General features: G+C 46.0%; 1 protein-coding gene across 1 annotated transcript in view; it reads right to left on the reverse strand.

The window, feature by feature from the left end:
* The window catches only part of LOC116223120 (receptor-type tyrosine-protein phosphatase N2-like), a 19,973-nt gene that overhangs the window by 11,071 nt on the left and 6,402 nt on the right, over positions 1-2,500 (reverse strand). Inside the window, exon 7 of the mRNA XM_042709506.1 lies at positions 1,904-2,340. Coding sequence (XP_042565440.1) covers positions 1,904-2,340 — 437 coding nt within the window. The remainder of the gene's footprint in view (positions 1-1,903; positions 2,341-2,500) is intronic.

Consider the following 2,500-nt stretch of genomic DNA (forward strand, 5'->3'; position numbering starts at 1 on the left):
TATACTGTATCTAATTACACAAGGCCATTTTAGGACCTTGGTGAAAGAATTGTTTAGGGAAAACTGCTTTTAATGCTGGAATACTAAACATTTGGTGTTACTTTGTAGATATTACAATACATTTGGCAATGATAGCAATGCTGTTGGACTTTAAAAGCAGTGTATATGGTTTGGCAGGGGCATATTTTGAGTTCTGATATTGGGCTGGTTTTTGGGCTGGTTTTATTGGCCATTGGGCTGGTTTTGGGCTGGTTTTGATTGGCCATTGGGCTGGTTTTGTCACACAGACCTGGCAACCCTGACCTCTGCTTCAATGAAGGGAGCATGCGAGAGCCCACCGGTCGGGTTTGTGCTTGTTCTGCCGTTACTCTTCTTATATTTGACCTTGACTACGAAAATGAAAGATTCTATAGCTAAGCTAAAACATTCTCATAACTGGACTTTCAATCAAAACGTGAATTGATCAATAATGGGAGACCAATGCCGTAGCTAAAAGGTATGATTCAAACGACGGGACAGAAGATAACTCAATCGACTTCTCACACCCAAAGCCAAATTGCTTTGAAAATATTTTGAACCTCAAGAATAGATATGGTTTTGGACGTACAGCGGAGACCCAGGGGGCGTGTGCAACTTCGTAAGAGTTCATATTCACGAGTGCATAATCACACATATTAACACGAGTTCATCACAAGCTAGCAGCTGCCAACTGTATGTAGCTACCTTACATACGGTAGGTAAGGTAGCTACATACAGTTGGCAGCTGCTAGCTTGTGTGTGATGTGTGTTTAAAGAATGCTGATATGAAAAACAACCAGTAGTCAATGTGCAAGCTGCCAATTGAATGGTGATTTAAGCTACTGTATTGGGTTTATATATTTGTAAATCTGACTCTGAAGTGCCTCACCAGTCACGAACCTCACCGCACTTTACTGTTCCAAGTAATCCCAAATAGGACTGTCGCTTTCTCCCGACTTTTGCCGCCATGAAACCAGGTGAGGGGCGTGTACTAAAAGGGGTACGGCGGAAGATAGACTATGTATGAAATAAATTGACATCTATGAAATACATTGACAAAGACGAAAACTAAGGACATTTTCTCTATAATTCTATTTTATTTTAGTTAGTTTTGTAAAGACACAATACAGTTTCAGTTAGTTTTTATTTTTATTTCAGTTAACGAAAAAAAAAATCACACCTCGTTTTCGTTTTTTCGTTAGTTTTCGTTAACTATAATAACCTTGGTCCACACTGAACGGTCTTCTTTTCGTCGCTGTTTAATGGGCCAGACGTGCGTTCGGTCCCTGCTCAGAAGTTGGCAGAGATGTGGATAAAAGAAGTAAGGAAGGCGACACGCTGCAGATGACGCGCCAACAGGAAAGCCGAAAAAAAGGCCACATGAAGTCCGACATCAGAGCAAACGATTTACTGAATTATTTAAACATGCTGTGAAATCTTAATTGATTAGGTTTTGTTTTTACAGTCTGATTGAGTTGCCCGTTGGCCTTATGTTTGCGTGATCGACCCCTGTCCGTGGTCCTGAAACCTAATTAGGCAGCTTCCACATCGCAGGTGTGGCCGTTGCAGAAAATTACGTATTTCATGTATTTTATATATTTTAGTTTGCATTAAATGTTCAACTGTACAAAATGTAACCTAATAGGGCCTACCGTTAACTTGAAAAGAATGAGGCCTATTTATTGCTTGTTTTTTCATGATAAAAAAACAAAAACAAAACATCCCCCCCTGTGTTTTTTTGACAAATCGCACCCTGTGTGTGTGTGTGTGTGTGTGCGTTAAACTGCATTAGTAGAGTGTATGTGTGGGTGTGTGTGTGTGTGCGTTAAACCGCATTAGTAGAGTGTGTGTGTGTGTGTGTGTGTGGTTAACTGGAGCCACTCACTCCTCATCTGTGATGACGTATCCGTACACGTCCTCATCCTCGCCGCGGGCGCCTGCGTGTGATTGGACGTCCAGCTGTAGCTCCTCCTCGCCGCGGGCGCCTGCGTGTGATTGGACGTCCAGCTGTAGCTCCTCCTGGCCGTGAGCCAGCGGTGCTGCGTGGGGGAGGAGCAGCGGCGGCTGCAGTTTGGCCTCCGGGCCAGAGGGGGGCGCCAGCTTCTCCTCCGTGATCCAGCCCTGCACCTGCGTCACCTCGGCCACGCTGCTGCTGCTGCTGCTCTTCTTCTGCACCGCCAGCTCGCGCTGATGCACGCGGCTGCGCACCGTCTCCACGGATACGCCGTGACCTCTGACCCCGCGCGGCCGAGGCAACGTGGGCGTGTCCGTGAGTGCCGAGCGGTCTAGATACTCCAGAAGCTTCCCCAGAAGACCCACACCCTAACACACACACACACACACACACACACACACACACACACACACACACACACACACACACACAAACACCCACGCACACACACGCACACACACAGACACACACACGCACACACAAACACCCACGCACACACACGCACACACACACACAAACACACACACA

The sequence above is a fragment of the Clupea harengus genome, chromosome 13 (assembly GCF_900700415.2).
Source record: "Clupea harengus chromosome 13, Ch_v2.0.2, whole genome shotgun sequence".
NCBI classification, from domain to species: domain Eukaryota; kingdom Metazoa; phylum Chordata; class Actinopteri; order Clupeiformes; family Clupeidae; genus Clupea; species Clupea harengus.